At 39.6% G+C, this 16373-nt stretch overlaps 1 protein-coding gene across 5 annotated transcripts in view; it reads right to left on the bottom strand.

Annotated features, from left to right (window-relative positions):
* GABRB3 (gamma-aminobutyric acid type A receptor subunit beta3) overlaps positions 1-16373 on the bottom strand; it is a 225538-nt gene that overhangs the window by 73688 nt on the left and 135477 nt on the right. For 2 of the 5 annotated variants that reach the window (XM_072795444.1, XM_072795442.1), the window contains exon 4: positions 1167-1271. The exons of the other annotated variants lie outside the window; for them this stretch is intronic. In XM_072795444.1, coding sequence (XP_072651545.1) covers positions 1167-1271 — 105 coding nt within the window. The remainder of the gene's footprint in view (positions 1-1166; positions 1272-16373) is intronic. 5 annotated transcript variants of the gene reach the window in all.

The raw sequence follows: 16373 nt of genomic DNA, 5'->3' as shown, positions 1-16373 counted from the left end.
CCTTCCTTGCCTTTTCCATGGATTGGTCACCCGTAAATATGGTGTAGCTGAGGGGGTCCTGCAAAGGGGGTGAAAGGGGACAGGGGAGTTGCCTTGAAATGGCATTTCTCAAATGCAGGGCTTTTGGGAGCTCCGAGGGTCATGGGAATTAGAACCAGGCAATACTGGTGAGTCTGATACTGGTGGTGAATGCCAGCATCTCCACTCCTTGGGCCTCTGCAGAGCTTACCATGTCCCTGACTTCCATCTTTCCTGCTCTGGTGATGTGATCCACCTGAGTACAGGGAGGGGTCTTCAGTCACACTGACATAGAACTCTCAGATACCAAAAGCCTCTGCCAGGGTGGGAGGGAATTGTGATTGTCTCCTCCTTTCCCACCTTTGCCCTTTGCACAAGAAACTAAATCTCCTAGGGAGAGACATTAGAGAGGAGTGGAGTATAGAGAGAAGCTAGCATTAGGAGGGTCAGAATGAGAGTAGGGCCCAGGGTGGGGAAAAGTGAGAATATAGAAGAAAGGGCTCGAGGGACTAGTGAGCTTCTAGGAAGAGGGGGCAACATGGGGTATCCAAGACTCTGTGAGGAATACAGAGGAATGACGTGCAGGAAACGGTAGGGCATGGGGAGAAGCAGAAGTCTGGGAGGAGCAGGCTCATGAGAGTAGTGGGGATCCAGGAGGGGTGAGGTTCAGGGGACAGTGTGATGGGTATAGGCTCCAGAAACCTCATCCTGGGAGGATGGGTTTAATTAGATTAGCACACAGTAGGAAGAGACAGTCTGCTTTCTGGCATTGACCCTTGACTGTGGCACAACAAGCCATCTCAGCGCATCTAGACAGAGCATGCTGGCAGAAGGAGGAGGGAAGTAAGGTCCTAGAGATCAGGACTTACAGAAATAGCTGCCAGTGGAGGTACAATGACAGACCCTGTGCTCAGGAGACCCAGAATCCCCTCTGCTGTGGGGCCATTATGGATTGAGAGGGGTAACCTTCACTCCTAGCCCTGCCTCAAATTATTCAGACCTGGCTAGGAATAGGCCAGAGTTCCTGGATAAGTCACCAGCCCAGCCAAGGGTCCCCTGGTTTGGAGCTAGTGGGCTGAAACAGCAGTGGGTGGGGCAGGAAGAGGCAGACAGTCTGGGGCTGCTAAAAAAGGATTATTGGCACTTACAGCTCTTGAAGCCCCAGTGGCTGGGGTCAAGGAACAGGTATTCTTGAGTATGAGCCATTCACCTGCCAAGTGTTTACACATAGGTGATAATCCTTTCAAAATCTCCTGAGAATATAGAAACAGCAACAGTAACTACAAAAATAAAATAAAACCTCAGCCCATCTTTTGGGCATTCAGGCAGCTCAAATAAATTGCAATAAGAGATAAACAACAAAGTTTCTTTCTGCTTGGGGAAATCTCTCCACATTTATCACATTGAAATAACAAGAATACATATCTGAAAGTAGAAATACTGCTCATTATTCTGCAATTAAGAAATTGACGAAATTTCCTCAGTGCAGGAAATGAAAACAAAATTTACTAACCCTGAGAAAGAAATGCAATCTCTAAACCACATTTATATATCTAGCTGCAGCTGTGAAAGCCACAGGATACCTACATTTGCATCTAGTTCAGTAAGCTTATGATTCAAAACCTTACAGGTAAGTTGTTCTCAGATTAGGGAAATTTGTTCTGAAAAGTTTACATAAGACCTAGGTCATAGGGACTTCTTTGTAGGCATTTCTGCAACAAAGTTTACACTGGGGGAATCTTGGCACTTCTTTTAACAAAATTTAGAAAATTCTAAGCCATTTCTTTTAATTATCAAAAAAAAATGAGTATCCAACATTACATCTATCTCTCCTCCCACAACACACTTCATTGGTACTGAGGTTCCCATTTGTTGAATCCATATGGTGATTTTTCCTAAGAAGGCATGACTCATCTCCTTCTGCTATCCTCTCTTCCTCCCCTAACCTCCTTCAAGCATTCACTGAGTATCTCCAAAGGCCAGGGACCATGCAGGGTGCTAGGGAGTCAGAGATAAGGAAGACATAATTTGTAACTAACTTTAAGTAGCTCATGATCCAGGAGTTAGATATAAAATTGAACCAAAGATAATGAAAGTGATTAAGAGAAGGAGCTTTAGAATCAAACATGTTCAAGTTTCAAGTCAGCGTCTTGTTGGCTGGGCATATGTACATGAGCCATTTCACTGCCCTAAGTCCACTTACCCTATCTGGTAAGACTGCCTGTCACACACTCTTAAGGGCTTAGAATGGTGGAGGGCATCCATTAGGAATCAAGGAATGCACAATAATGCCAAGGAAGTATATATTTAAGGGATATCTATTAAGTCTGGGCCTGGTAGGGAAGGAGGCTGGTGCACAAATGAGAAGGAAGGTAGCTGAGATGCTCTTGTCTTCTTATAATTGTTATACTGCCCAAAGATACATAGTTTGTATTTTTTATTCATCTACCTCAGTGGTAAATGTATTCAAAAGATGATCCAGTCACCTCTATAGTTACGAGTTCCTTGGTCCCCTATAGCCACCTGAAAAACTGGCATAGGATATAAATTACTTTGAACATAAGTGTTTTTTTTTTTTTCACAATGAATAGATAGGATAGATATTTTTCTAGAGTCCATTAAGTCTGAAAAGCAAAATGATTATACTGGCCGACATTCAAAGGACACACACACACAAAAGGTAGTATCAGAAGAAACTGAGAATTCAACATAAGCCATAACATTTTTACTGTGACACTTTCACAGCTCCCTTTCATTGTAAATTGGTGGCCATGTATAGCCTTTTTTTTTTTTTTTTTTTTTTTTTAAAGAAGTTAATCTCCCAAACTGGGCACCAAGGCACCAGGACACAGAAGTATCCCCACTTTCCATTCCCAGGTTTCTCCACTGGTGTCTCTGACCCATTGCACTTTTCTGAGATTTGCATGGATGGATCCTTCTGAACCTTTCCATCCAGACGCCCCACAGGCAACCCAAACTTGATATGTCCAAAATTAACTCATTATCTTCTGCCCCAAATCTGTTTCCCATTCTGTACCACCATTCTGTACCCACTTATTTATTCTTTTTTTTCCCCATTTATTTATTCCTAACCAAACCACAACCAGAGGCTGCATACCAACCTCTTCTTTCTTTCTCATCTCACATTCAACATTTATTCAGTCACTGGGTTCTGTTGATCCTATTTCCTAAATGCCTTCCATATCTAGAACTGGTCCATGAGTCAGCAGCAGCAGTACAGAGACTTGAGAGTGTTCCCATTGATACTCCATGATTAAAGATAAGCTCTTGGACTCTCACATTGCATCCCAGAACACTTACCATGTCTAGAGCAGGATGAGTCTAACCCAGACCTCAGATATATAATGGGTTAAATACAAGAATATAAAAGATGATCAGATGTCTCACACTCTGTATGGGAACAGATGTTTCAACTCAGCACAAACACCATATGAATGAAATTTTGGACTGTGCTTGTAAACTGCGGAGTCAATGCATATTCTCCTTTATTCTAAAAAAGTATTTATCTGAATAACACTCACTCAAGACACCAGACTGTTTAATAAATTATGTATATATTAATATATATAAAAATAATATGCATGCACATATGTTTATATAATCTGCAACATGTGTGTATATATAATCAGATACATAAGTTTATTTTCCAGCAACTATCTTTATTTATTTATTTTTTTTAAATTTTATTTTTATTTATTCATGATAGACACAGAGAAAGAGAGAGAGAGAGGCAGAGACACAGACAGAGGGAGAAGCAGGCTCCCTGCAGGGAGCCCGATGAGGGACTTGATCCCTATCCCAGAATCACGCCCTGAGCCAAAGGAAGACACTCAACCATTGAGCCACCCAGGCGTCCCTCCAGCAACTGTCATTAATTAATAGGCTTCCAAAAGGGGATGGGATATCTCTTAAATATTTCATTCATCCAAAGATGCTCCAAGAACTGGCTGTTGAGAGACAGCCATATTGCTTGTGCAAGGAATCCTCAACACCTCTATATTTGAGGAATACTTGAACAACTGCTAGAATGTTAGAATGCTAACTTGAACAACATGCTAGAATGTTACACTTGGAGACTTGTGAGAGATTTATCTACGTTCTGACTATATGGTGTTTATCAAGCCTCTGTGCTGTTCCCTTGCTTGAGCATGGTGCCTGCATATGGCCATTAGGTTAAAGATTTTACCTCTTTAAATAGTGATGGTCATCTTTTGGGTTACATGACTTCTAGAGTTCACATTATTAGATTTGCTGAAGTGAATATCACTTATAATCACTTCTCTTTGAATTCCTTCAAAAGAGCAAACAAGGAAAAATAGGATTCAACAGAGAGAAGGCTATATATTTATCACAAAATAAAGGATGAATATTCCCATTTTAAATGAAGAACCCCTCTCAGCACTTATACTGTGAGAATTCAATGCCTTTGCTTTTATATATGTGCCTCTGTATCAGGATTTAACAATGGATTTCCTCTTCTCAGAGACAAGTCATGTGGATTAGTGATGCCACACATTTTAAAGTACTTTCAGTTTCTAAGAAGATGTGCTATTTTTAGACAGCAAGCCCATTCATTTCTGAGATCATGTCTATTTCTGGTTTCTACCCAGAACCTGTTAGGTTATTGCTGTTAGATAAGTCACGATATTAACAATATTATATTTTATATACTGAGAAAATATTGACGATAATCATTCTTTTTCTGAACTGTTATTAATTTCAGCAGAAAAATTTGGATGGACATCACTGCATGGAACTACATGAAACAGTCCTATCCTTTGGGACACTGTAAGCAAAGCTTGGGTAGCCAGGTAAAAAAAAACTGTGATACTGATTTTCATACCTTCAGTCAAGTACAAATGCCTAAGGAAGGAGAAACCTAAGTGCTAAATTTTAGATAGGAGAGGAATGAAACTTTACTCCTGCTTTTTTAAACAAAGGACCTAGTACTCCCATTTTGCACTGGACCTTGTAAATTATGTAGCTGGCCCTATATGAGAGTAGTCAACTGTCCTTTGTTTCACCCATGACTGATTTATGCCTTCTTCCAGCATCCATGAAACTGCGGGTGAAATCCTAGACCAATCACTGCCCTTGATGCACAGTTTTTTGCTTTTCTTCCTACTCAACTGGCCCATCCTCTTGGTCACTCACCAAATCTTTCTTTTCTTAATGCCAGGGTGCGCCACGGCTCTTCATTCTGTACTACCATGCACCTACTCAATCAAACCTCCAACCCTTTTCTTCTCTATCTGCACTCACTTCCTTTTAGTTATCTCTTTTAGGTTTATGGCTTCACATGCTATCTATATACTTAGGATTCCCAAATTTTATCCAACCTGATGTATAAACTCTAGAATCAACTAATTCATATTGAACTGATGCTAATTTCACCTTAAGAAAAGATTCACTTATAGTCTTCCCAAATCATTTGATGGTATTCCATCCTTACAGTTTTTCAAATCAGAATCTCGTTCTCTTACATTCTGCCTCAATCCACAAGAAATTCTGTTGATTCCACATTAAAACCAGACTGTGGTTCAGCCACTTCTCATTGCCATTGCTATCACCCTGATCAAACATCATCTTTCTTCCCACCATACTACCAAAAGCTCCTAACTGGTTCCTTGAACATCTCTTCTCCCACAGTCCTGTTTCCAACACAGCATCCAGAGTAACTTTTAACGATTTAAATCAGATTATCTGCTCCTGTGTTCAAAACCATACAATGGCTCCTTAGTTCACTGAAAAATAAAGCCCAGGTAAGACATGCTCTGGTCCACTTACCACCTCTCTGGCCTCTTCTTTACTAACTTCATTTCAGCAACAATACTCTTTTGTTCTCAAACAATCCAGATATTTTCCTATGCTAGGATCTTTGTATTAACCATGCCCTCTTCCTGTAACTCTCTTTCCCCAAATAACCTTCCTCACCTTAATATTACTTCCTCACCTTAGTCTTTACTCAAATTTATTTTTGAATAAGCTGTTCCTAATAATGGCAGTCTTCATCCCCTGCACTCTTCCACCCTGTTAACCCTGTTCATATTCTAGATGATATATGTATTTATTATATTTTTAAACTATGTGTATTTTCTTTCTCTCATGCTAGAATGTATGCTGCGTGAGTACAGGAATTTTGTCTGTTTTGCTCACTGATGTATTTCAATTGCAGTGCTAGGACAGTGCCTTATATATGTCAAAGGTTTCATAAACATTTGCTGAACAAGTGAGCAGAACTTCTATAATACCTGAGTTGCCAGCACATCCCTTCATAAAAGTTCTGCATGTGTCTCCACCCAGTGTTCCACATTGGTTGATAACCTCACGTCACTTCCAGTGAAAATTTCTCTGCAGTTTAAAGTCAATCCCCAAATCCAGATTAGTATAGGCATGTGATGCAAATTCTGAGGGAAGATGTCTTTCATGTCATCTAAAGTTCAGGTAAGACAGACACATTTATTTATCATCTCCCCTTGATATAAGTCCCTTTGGGGGAACTTTTTCCTACAATACCATTTCAGTGATGTGTGGCCCTTGAGTGCACCAGCTCTATGAAGCCACAATTTCAACATTCTGCTTTATAGAGTTCCTTAGTTTGGTCTCTTACTTCTGCATTGTCATTGTCATTAAAGCAAGCCAACTACTCACATAGGGCAAATGACCCTAGGATGTCTTCAAGTGTAGCTTATAATACTTTTATCCTCAGCTTTCTTTTAAAAATATGTCCTTTTTTGTGGCTCCTGGAGCTTTCTCTTTATTTTCCTATACATTAAGGGATACATTTCAATAATGTCTTTTATGCTAAACATTTGCAGCATGGCTGGAAGCTCCTTCTCCAAGAGACACTCTGCTCAGCCTCAGAGACACTCCTTCTTCCTGGCCCTTGTACTCCATTGGTCTTTCAGCTCAGGGCTCCTGTGCTTCCAACTCCCATCTATATCTCAATGTTGATTGCCTCAGGCTTCTTCCTGCTTCTCTCCTCTTTCTTTCTCTTTTCCATGGTGATCTCACTCAACCCAAAAATGTTCAACAAAACGTTTAGTTAATGTCTCCCTGTTTTTATCTGCAAGCCAGGTATCCCTTCTAGCACTAACTCCTTATCCAATTGATCTTTCGACAGCTCTTTTGATAGTGCCTTTGTCATCTTTACTCTGTTTCTTTCCTTATTCCTAGTCCAATTCTAGGGCCCAATCTAACTGGCTGGGATCAGAACTGGAGGAGGTAAGGCCCAGCACTGGTATTTTTTAAAAGTTCCATTTGTGGTTCTTATTTTTGCATGCAATTAGTCTTTACACCATGAATTCACATTCTGATCACTATTTTAAACTTAAAATTATACAGAATCCCTTCCCTTCATTAAAATCAGTAAACTCAATTTCCTAACATCAACAGTCTATATTTAGAAAGCATGCACATGTACTATAACACAGACATATGGATGGCTCCTGCCATTCTCTGCCATAGAGAGGAGAGTCTGTGCTGTGTGAGTTGCAAGAACACAATCTTCCCCATTTGTTTCTGAGATTCTAGTGGATGCCAATGTGTCCTGCTGCAAACTGCTTCCAGCGGTCTCAACAAAAACCATCAACTCTGTCAAGTAGCTAACATGACAATTTGAAGACATGGGTCAGGACTCTAGGATTACTGCTTTCTGGCACTGCTTCAGCACAGGTGTCTGAGAACTGCCTCAGAGCATGGATGTCCTGACTCGTTCCAAGTCCTGATTCTATAAATAACTATGGCCTCAACCTAACTCATGCTGCTACTGTCACACATCACACTCACGAGCTGTTTCGTAAAAGAAGAGATATGAACATTTCAGAATATTTATTCAGTACATGTTAATTTGCTTACTGTTTATATCATTTTATAAAGGATCTTTTAAAATTGTACAGTGTATTCATATAGTTTGTTTACACAGAAATCCAGCATTCTCATGATATTCAGACATTCTTGTATATTCAACTATTGCATGAATGGTTGTGCTTTAAGCTACTGCATGCTGGTTGTGTTTATTTTAATTCTTCTAATATCTGCTTCTGGTAAATGTAAACAGATGTTTCTAATTATTCCTTTTCAGTACTTATGCCTTCACATCATGCATGCACAAGGAAGATTTAGGATTCATGAAGAGGTGAAATGTTTATGGTGCCAACATAAGTCATGAAAAGATGATTTTGATTGTTAAGATGCCCATCCTTTCCATTGGAAATTGGTAAATAACAAGAACTACTCAATTATTCAAAAGGAAGAGCATTGTTTTAAGAAAGCAAGTGAACTCTGTAGGCTGGCTATCGTGGTCCTGGTAAACTTCTGACACTATTCCTATACATACGAGTTCAAAGGCGTCATCAAGCAGAGCTGTGGACCAGGGGAGAGGGCTCTAGCCATTGACAACAAGCTTTCATAAAGCATCCAGATGGTGATTTAAAGTAGCAAAAGGTCTCTATTTACCAAGGTGCTGGTTAGAACATCAGCTATCAAGTTAATTGTACATTTTCCTGATAATTGTGAGTAATGTTGGCTATTAAAATACAGGTTTTCCATATGTGACTTGCCTCATGTTGGATAACAGCTATACTATTTTTAGTATGAGAACAATAATTCTAAGCATCCTTTATGTTTCTCGGTCCCTTGCAGGCAGTCACAGGATCCACAAAGCTAGGATTTAGTCATTGTGCCACTGATTATACAGCTTGTAGACACATCATTTCCCTTCCCCTGAGTTTGGAATTGTGCATGCTAGACTCAGTTGTAACACAACCAAAGTTGTCAATTAATTAACTGCTGTGTTAATTAGAATTAGAGTTTATAATTTATAACCAGCAATATAATTAACGGCTGGTAATTTAATCAGCCATGATTCACTTGCTTTATATTCACCTTTAAAATCATGAAACTGTTGGTACTTAAAATGTATAGCGTGTGATGTCACAAAAGCCACAATCCTTTTTGTGGTCTCCTGCTATACTCTGACAGAAAATATAACTCCATATCCTTAAAAAGGCCATTTATGAAGATGAAATGAAACAGTACTGTGAGTGATAGACAGCTGTAAAAGTCCTTAGACTTATATCCAGCCCTCATAGCTATTATCAAATTTACTTTTATGAATGACAACCTGTGATGATCTGATTGCCTTTCTGTACAAGACATGAGCCAGAGAAACAATGTCTGGAACCTGGTGACATCTGATGACTTCTCAGACCTGAAGCAAATGTTAGGAGGTTCTTTAGAACAGGCTTGACAGAGCTGCTTCAGGGACCTATTTCTCAGGGATGCCCTCCTCCTGGACAGGTTGGATGAGGGTGAGAGAGTAAGGAAGCAGGGGGAGAGGATAAGGGATTGACTGGGGTAGCTGAGGTTCAAAGATGAGCCAAGGGAAAGGACACTAGAATACAGGGTCAGCAGTCCTGTGGAATACAAACTCATGGTCAGAATTAGGTTCCCAGAATCATTCTTTGCCTCTCAAATGTCCATGACTAAACCCCTGGACCTGTGAAGGAGATCACATCCACTCAGGTCTGTTTCATTAGCACATGTGAGTCACAATGGATATGTCAAGGGGTGGATGACAATTTCCCAGTCACACCAGTCTACCAATTCATGGCTGGGCCAGTAACAGGTGCAATTGGCTTTCCCTAGTTGACAGAAGAGAGCTGACAGCAAGATGCATACACAGCTGCAGAGTGTCCTGCCGTAATGAAGTAGCATTAAGAATAAAAAAACTGAATGCACACATGCAGCACCTGCACCCACACACACACATATGTATGTGTATATATGTAAATTTAAATACACACAAATATACAATTCCAAACTCATCGGAAGGAAAACGTATCTAAGCTGTGACTATCAGCTAAAAGAATGTATTAGCAGCACAGTGGCTGAATCTTAGCTGTGCAGTTGGGAAAGCTGAGAAAGCTTGCAAAGGAATGAGAAACAGAAAGAACACTTTGAATTACTGTTCTCACTCTAAAAATAGTTTAGCTATCTGCCTATCTATCTGCATTTACATATCTGCACACGCACACACACACACACACACACACCAAGGCAGTACTAGATAGCTATACCAGTCTGTAATTATTAAGTATTGTGAGCTATTGCAAAAAAGATATTGAGTTAGTCAATGGCCAGGCACTTATTAAATTAATTCATTTATTCATGAACTTAGTCGTTCAGTTTTGAATTCATCCATTCACTTTCTATTCACCATGACCAAGTGGGATTTATCCCCGGGATGCAAGGCTGGTTCAATACTGGTAAAAACAATCAATGTGATAGATCATATCAATAAGAGAAAAAACAAGAACCACATGATCCTCTCAATAGATGCAGAGAAAGCATTTGATAAAATACAGCATCCATTCCTAATCAAAACTCTTCAGAGTGTAGGGATAGAGGGAAATTCCTCAATATCTTAAAAGCCATCTACAAAAAGCCCACAGCAAATATCATTCTCAATGGGGAAAAACTGAGAGCCTTTCCCCTAAGATCAGGAACAAGACAAGGATGTCCACTCTCACCACTGCTATTCAACATAGTACTAGACATCCTAGCCTCAGCAATCAGAAAACAAAAGGAAATAAAAGGCATTCAAATTGGCAAAGAAGAAGTCAAACTCCCTCTTCCCAGATGACATGATACTGTACATAGAAAACTCAAAGGACTCCACCCCAAGATTGCTAGAACTCATATAAGCAATTCGGCAATGTGGCAGGATACAAAATCAATGCTCAGAAATCAGCGGCATTTCTCTACACTAAGAATGAGACTGAAGAAAGAGAAATTAAGGAGTCAATCCCATTTACAATTGCACCCAAAAGCATAAGATACCTAGGAATAAACCTAACCAAAGAGGTAAAGGATCTATAACCTAAAAACTACAGAACACTTCTGAAAGAAATTGAGGAAGACACAAAGCGATGGAAAAATATTCCATGCTCATGGATAGGCAGAAATAATATTGTGAAAACGTCAGTGTTACCCAGGGCAATTTACACATTTAATGCAATCTCTATCAAAATACCATGGACGGGATCCCTGGGTGGCGCAGCGGTTTAGCGCCTGCCTTTGGCCCAGGGCGCGATCCTGGAGACCCGGGATCGAATCCCACGTCAGGCTTCCGGTGCATGGAGCCTGCTTCTCCCTCTGCCTATGTCTCTGCCTCTCTCTCTCTCTCTGTGTGACTATCATAAATAAATAAAAAAAAAACTGTTAAAAAAAAAACAAAAAAACAAACAAACAAACAAAAAAACAAAATACCATGGACTTTCTTCAGAGAGTTGAAACAAATCATCTTAAGATTTGTGTGGAATCAGAAAAGATCCCAAATAGCCAGGGGAATATTAAAAAAGAAAACCATAGCTGGGGGCAACACAATGCCAGATTTCAGGTTGTACTACAAAGCTGTGGTCATCAGGACAGTCTGGTATTGGCACAAAAACAGACACAGAGATCAATGGAACAGAATAGAGAATCCAGAAGTGGACCCTCAACTTTATGGTCAACTAATATTCGACAAAGCAGGAAAGACTATCCACTGGAAAAAAGACAGTCTCTTCAATAAATGGTGCTGGGGAAATTGGACATCCACATGCAGAAGAATGAAACTAGACCATTGTCTTACACCATACACAAAGATAAACTCAAAATGGATGAAAGATCTAAATGTGAGAGAAGAGTCCATGAAAATACTAGAGGAGAACACAGGCAACACCCTTTTTGAACTTGCCCACTGCAACTTCTTGCAAGATACATACATGAAGGCAAGAGAAACAAAAGCAAAAATGAATTATTGGGACTTCATGAAGATAAGAAGCTTCTGCACAGCAAAAGAAACAGTCAACAAAACTAAAAGACAACGTAGAGAATAGAAGATATATGCCAATGACCTATCAGATAAAGGGCTAGTATCCAAGATCTATAAAGAACTTATTAAACTCAACACCAAAGAAACAAACAATCCAATCATGAAATGGGCAAAAGACATGAAGAGAAATCTCACAGAGGAAGACATAGACATGGCCAACAAGCACCTGAGAAAATGCTCTGCATCACTTGCCATCAAGGAAATACAAATCAAAACCACAATGAGATACCACCTCACACCAGTGAGAATAGGGAAAATAAACAAGGCAGGAAACCACAAATGTTGGAGAGGATGCAGAGAAAAGGGAACCCTCTTACACTGTTGGTGGGAATGTGAACTGGTGCAGCCACTCTGGAAAACTGTGTGGAGGTTCCTCAAAGAGTTAAAAATAGACCTGCCCTAGACCCAGCAATTGCACTGTTGGGGATTTACCCCAAAGATACAGATGCAATGAAATGCCGGGACACCTGCACCCCAATGTTTATATAGCAGCAAAGTCCACAATTGCCAAACAGTGGAAGAAGCCTCGGTGTTCAAATACAGATGAATGGATAAAGAAGATGTGGTCTATGTATACAATGGAATATTACTCAGCCATCAGAAAGGACGAATAGCCACCATTTGCTTCAACATGGATGGAGCTGGAGGGTATTATGCTGAGTGAAGTAAATCAATCGGAGAAGGACAATCATTATATGGTTTCACTCATACAGGGAATATAAAAAATAGTGAAAGGGATTATAGGGCATAGGAGAGAAAATGAGTGAGAAAAATTAGAGAGGATGACAGACATGAGAAACACCTAACATGGGAAATGAACATGTGGTAGTGGAAGGGGAGGGGGGCGGGGTGATGGGGTTACTGGGTGACGGGCACTGAGGGGGGCATGTGGGATGAGCACTGGGTGTTATACTATATGTTGGCAAATTGAACACCAATAAAAAATATACAAAAAATATTTTTAATTAAAATGTACATTAATTATAAAATTTTAAAAAACATTCACTTTCTCTTCATTTATTACATTTGCCTAACCAAGCTTATAAGAGGAATACTTGTTAAGAATTCAGTCCACAAGACATGTGACACTTTTATTTAGACCCACTATTCAAGCCCCATCTTTTCTCACATCGAAATCTTTTAAAGGTCCATCTTTTCCTTCCATTCTTTCCCCCCTCTCCTGGTCAGTTCCTTCATCATCATCCCTAGGCAGTACAGTGTAGCACCTCCCTCTGCCTCAAGATAGCTCCTCTTGGCCACTCGTTAAAATGGTCTCCAGTCCTTGCTGTTCAGTCCCACTTCATGCTGTGTTTGCAGCCTAGCTGTAGGCTCTCTTCTTCGGAGTCCCCATGTGCTCCAGTCCTGGACAGGAACTGCGGCTTAGGCCTTCAAATGCTTGCTTTTCTCAGTCTATGTTTCCAGGACTCCAGCAGGTGGGATCCTGCCAGGGTGACCCATTCTGCATCTGCAAGTAAACCTGATACTGGGCTCATCATTGCTTGAGCCAAAAACCTGCTCTTCTTCGGCAACTAAGTGTTCTCCTGCCCAGCACATGACAACAAACTCCCGCTGGTCCACATGAGCTTTGTGGTTGATTTCCCAACTGCACTGATACAGCCACTCTGTCTGATTTCCTCCACATCACCCTGCCATTTTCATGGTCAGCCCTCTTTATATTTTTACCATTTTACAAGCTTTTCCTACCCCATCCCATCCCACCAAAGAACGCAAAAGGGGCACATCCAGCATGGAGCTTCTTGGACACTCCACCACTGTGGATTCATTTGGATCCTCACTTAAAATAAGGAGGTTGTCCTTGATGACCACCAAGATTACTAAAATTTTACAATTCTCTAAAACATCACAAGATATATGTAACAGTTTACCAAGTAATTGCTATTCGTTTCATGAACACCTCATGGACCCTTTCTGAGTTACAGGAGATAATCAGTATAAAATGGTTAAAACACAGTCACAGGGTTGTGGGTGCTGGAAAACAGAAGCAAACAATGCAAAAGGACAATGAGCAATCAGAGATGGAAAACCCATTTTGAGCACATCCACTGAGTAACCTTAAATCCTCAAGGACAGAGCCACTTATTAGTGCAAACTGAAAATAGCAGCCCTGGGCATCAGCCAAAATGAAGTCTTCAGCTCTAAGCAGGAACAATTTTCTTCCTGTGGTGTCTTCAGACTCCCTCATGGTACACTGAGGTCAATGCTGTTAGCATCTGCATTCCCTCTGAGCATAGGAACATGATAGAACCAATATGCAACTCAAAACACATTCTCTGGGTTAAAGGATGGCTATGTGTGTGTGTATGTGTGTATATTGTGGAGATTCACTCCACAGGTTTTTAGTAGAATTAGCCTTATTGGTGACCTCAGTCTAAACTCCAAGGTACAAATCTTCTCACTCTGTTGTTACTTTTTCACGTAAACATTATTGATGACCATATATATGTCATTACCAATACACAGGAGATGAAATTCAAAGGGAAATAAGACATTGTCAGCGTTCATTATGAGTAGTATCCTTAAAAAGGGGGAAATTTGGGCATAGACACTACGTAAGGAGAATAGCTGTGAACATGAAGGTGGAAATTGGAGTGATGCTTCTACAAGCCAGGGAACCCAAAGATGGCCATTAAACCACCACAGGCTAGGAGAAGAGCCTGGAACAGATTCTCTCTCATAGGCCTCAGAAGGAGTCAATCCTGCTGACACCTTAATCTTGAATTTCTAGACTCCTGAACTCTGAGAAAATAAATTTTAGTTGTTTAAGCTACCTGGTCTGTGGTATTTTGTAATAAGAGCCCTAGCAAACTATTATACTACCACGGACCATGAGTCTGTGGTGACAGCAACAGAATGTCACAAATGCTGTTAGAAGGCTATTATCAAAAAATAAGAGCAAAGGAATGCTGGTGAGGATGTGGGGAAGAGGGAACCCTGGTGCTCTATTAGTGGTAATATAAATTAGTGTAGCCACTATTGAAAATGAAATGAAGTTCCTAAAAAAAAATATTAAAAAACAGAACCATATGATCTAGTAATACCGCTTCTGAAAAGATATCCAAAGAGGATGACATCACTAACTCAAAGAGATATGTGCACCCCTATGTTCATTGCAGCATTATTTACAATAGCCAAAACATGGAAACAACTGAAATGTCCATCAAAAGATGAATGGATAAGGACAATATGATATAGGGGCACCTGGATGGCTCAGTCGTTGAGTGTCTGCTTTCAACTCAGGTTGTGGTCCCGGGTCCTGGGATCGAGTCCTGAATCAGGCTCCCTACAGGGAAGCCTGCTTCTCTCTCTGCCTATGTCTCTGCCTCTCTCTCTGTGTCTCTCATGAATAAATAAATAAATAAAATCTTTAAAAAAATTTTTTTTAATTAAAAATAAAAAGAATGTGATACATATATGTATACATATGTATATATCTACATACAATGGAATATTACTCAGCTATAAAAAGGAAAGAAATTCTGCCATTTGAGGCAACGTGCATGGGCTTTGAGAGGATTATGCTAAGTGAAGTAAGTCAAAACAGAGAAAGACTAATACTGTATGATCCATTTATATATGGAATCTAGAAAAGCTGAACTCATAGTAGATTGGTGGTGGGATTGATGGTGGGGGAAAATGGGGAGATGGTGGACAAAGAGTACAAATTTTCAGTTATAAGATCAGTTCTGAGGATATAAGTTCTGGTGATTAGAATTAAAGTCGATAATGTATTATATACTTGAATGCTATTGTGAGAGCACAGCTTTAATATTCTCACCATAATAATAACAACAAAATGGTAATTATGTGATATGAAAGATGTGTTAACTAACCTCAGTTGTTCTTCTGGTCTGGTGTATGTGTGCATGTGTGTGTGTACCCAGAGATAAGTACTTGTTAACAGAAATTAAGTCATCTTTATTATGCCTATTATTTTTATACATATTATATAAATATACTTATATATTCATAGGCTATATATATTATTTACATATTATACCTACTATCATTTATATATTATATATATTTATATATATATTGAAGCATACTTGGCACACAATATCACATTAGTTTCACATGTACATGAAACTTGCTTGATTTGTTCATGCCTCTTATTTTAATTAAGAATACATTTAAAATTTATTTCCACATTCCAAATAATGAGATTTATTTTTAATAGTGTGATATAATTTATATACAAAAAAATTCACCTGTTTTTAAGGATGCAATTAGATAATTTTTTTGTAAATTTGCAAAATTAACCATTTTATTTTACTTTTTTATTTTTTAAATTTATTTTTTATTGGTGTTCAATTTGCCAACATATAGAATAACACCCAGTGCTCATCCCATCAAGTGCCCCCCTCAGTGCCCATCACCCAGTCACCCCCACCTCCTGCCCACCTCCCTTTCTACCACCCCTTGTTCGTTTCCCAGA

The sequence above is a fragment of the Canis lupus genome, chromosome 2 (assembly GCF_048164855.1).
Source record: "Canis lupus baileyi chromosome 2, mCanLup2.hap1, whole genome shotgun sequence".
Classification (NCBI taxonomy): domain Eukaryota; kingdom Metazoa; phylum Chordata; class Mammalia; order Carnivora; family Canidae; genus Canis; species Canis lupus.
This window is presented reverse-complemented; position numbering and strand designations above follow the sequence as displayed.